The sequence below is a fragment of the Bufo gargarizans genome, unplaced genomic scaffold (assembly GCF_014858855.1).
Source record: "Bufo gargarizans isolate SCDJY-AF-19 unplaced genomic scaffold, ASM1485885v1 fragScaff_scaffold_591_pilon, whole genome shotgun sequence".
NCBI lineage: Eukaryota > Metazoa > Chordata > Amphibia > Anura > Bufonidae > Bufo > Bufo gargarizans.
Window position 1 is genome coordinate 239,668 of NW_025334146.1, and position 2,325 is coordinate 241,992.

Consider the following 2,325-nt stretch of genomic DNA (forward strand, 5'->3'; position numbering starts at 1 on the left):
GTGGTACCCCATAAGTGACAGTGACTAATCCAATAATGACCCCTGTGGTACAGTACTAGTAACAGTGACTCCCTTTAATACCGATCCCTGTGGTATGTACCATTAAAAACAACATGGCACCCGGCACTTTGCTGCCTTCTCTGTATTCAGCTACACATGATGGTGTGGGATCCTTCAGCAGAAGTAATCATTGTTTGACCCTTCATGAAGAGACAATATGGTTGTCATATTCTAAGGATCCCTTGGTCAAGTGACTATTGGTGGTGGAAAAGTCCAGCAGAGTCTGGTACATGTACACCGTCAGCGAAACACATAGAAACCACCAGTTTCACACAAGTCTCATTTATTTCTTAAACTCATATATTTGTGAAATCACAGTATTCGATTTCATGATGATGTCACTGAGTTTGGTAAGGTGATGTCATCATGTTTGGTAAGGTGATGTCCCCAGGTTTGGGTAAAGTGATGCCACTGGGTTTGGTAAAGAAGCTCATATCTGACATCCAGCTTTATTGCATATGATATGGTACAACCTCTAGTGGGATACATCAGCTCGGGTGGACTATGGCACTGAGTGCGTTCCACGTCCTGACCAATGCTTACAGTATTATCTACATGTCTATGGAGATTACATGTGACGTAGCCCAAAATAAAGATAACATTAATCTGCCTCAGAAGAGGGATCCGAAGCTGGTGCCCCATCCATGTGTGGGGCGAATGTCCTCCCAGAGATGTTCTCACCCTTCCCCTATTTGTTCCCCTATGGTCCCACCATCTTCTGAACACCTGTTTTGGCTCATGTGTGAATGTGGGGGTTGTGGTTTATTGATATTTTTGGCCTTGGTCATGTACATTATTGGGGTAATTCAATGAAACCAGAGCTGGTATCTGTCATGGTGGGAAGTGTCTACAACATCTCAGCATGAGGAAAACACAAAGAGAAGTGAAGACCATAATGAAATCAGAAGTTCATATTTGGAGACCTGTACATAAAGGACAACCCCCCTCATCCATATACCTCCCCCAGTCCCATCAGTCCGTGTGCTGGCTCAGAGACCACCCTACCACCATGTAGACACGTGTGGTCATTGCAGGACATTGTGGACATCAAGGGGACATTTCTTCTTGTTTGGGATGGCTCTAAGATTTGTTACTTCCCTACTGAGTCAAATATGATGCGGTTCTGTTCCGCCTGATGCTTCTGGTTCTGAGTCTTTGCCATGTCAATCATATGCCGGAGGATATGATAAGTCAAGTCTATGGAGATTGGGGGGTCTTCTCTCTTCAGGCGGTCAGAAAACACCTCCAGGAAGGTCCTGGCTGACTCCTCTGGCCGAGACTCTTGGAAGACTGTCTGAAGGATGCTGAGTACTGGGGCCAGATCCTGGGATGACATCTGGTGCCCAGTGGAGAGCGACCCCTGGTTCAGCCTCAGCTGCAGATGGGGGTCACCTAGCTCCAGCTGCGGCGCTCTTTCCCTTATAAAATATAACAGAGCCTGGGCGCTCTCATCACTCAACAATCCATCGAGACTGAGCCTGGGGCCCTGAAAGTAGCTCCTCTCCAAGGGGTGGGCCCCTGCCGGTCCTGTGAAGATCAGAAAGCAGGCGAGCAGAGTGACTGACGATGATGAGGCAGCCTTCATGGTGACCTAAAATAGAAAAAATCCAATAATCTATAGAGAGCTCAGGATTTTCAATAAATAATCCAATAATCTAGAGATTTTAGTATAATCAATAATCCAATAATCTATAGAGAGCTCCAGATTTTCAATAAATAATCTAATAGTCTAGAAATTTCAGTATTATCAATAATCCAATAATCTATAGAAAGCCTAGGATAATCAATAATCTATAGATAGCTCAGCATTATCAATAATCCAATAATCTATAGATTATTGATTATCCTGAGCTCTCTATAGATTATTGGATTATTGATAATGCTGAGCTATCTATAGATTATTGATTATCCTAGGCTTTCTATAGATTATTGGATTATCCTGAGCTCTCTATAGATTATTGATAACCATGAGCTCTCTATAGATTATTGGATTATCCTGAGCTCTCTATAGATTATTGATTATCCTGAGCTCTCTATAGAGAGCTCAGGATAATCCAATAATCTATAGAGAGCTCAGGGTTATCAATAATCTATAGAGAGCTCAGGATAATCCAATAATCTATAGATAGCTCAGGATAATCAATAATCTAATAATCTATAGATAGCTCAGGATAATCCAATAATCTATAGAGAGCTCAGGATTATCAATAATCTATAGAGAGCTCAGGATAATCAATAATCTATAGAGAGCTCAGGATGATCAAT

At 42.3% G+C, this 2,325-nt stretch overlaps 1 protein-coding gene across 1 annotated transcript; it reads right to left on the reverse strand.

The window, feature by feature from the left end:
• Positions 1-1,085: 1,085 nt before the first annotated feature.
• Positions 1,086-1,645, reverse strand: UCN (urocortin). The gene has a single exon (XM_044273370.1). The coding sequence runs from the start codon at positions 1,643-1,645 to the stop codon at positions 1,151-1,153; it is 495 nt and encodes a 164-aa protein (XP_044129305.1). The 3' UTR covers positions 1,086-1,150.
• Positions 1,646-2,325: the final 680 nt, after the last annotated feature.

Coding starts and splice junctions, on each gene's coding strand:
- UCN (XM_044273370.1), bottom strand. CDS start 1,645: ATGAAGGCTGCCTCATCATCGTCAGTCACTCTGCTCGCCTGCTTTCTG.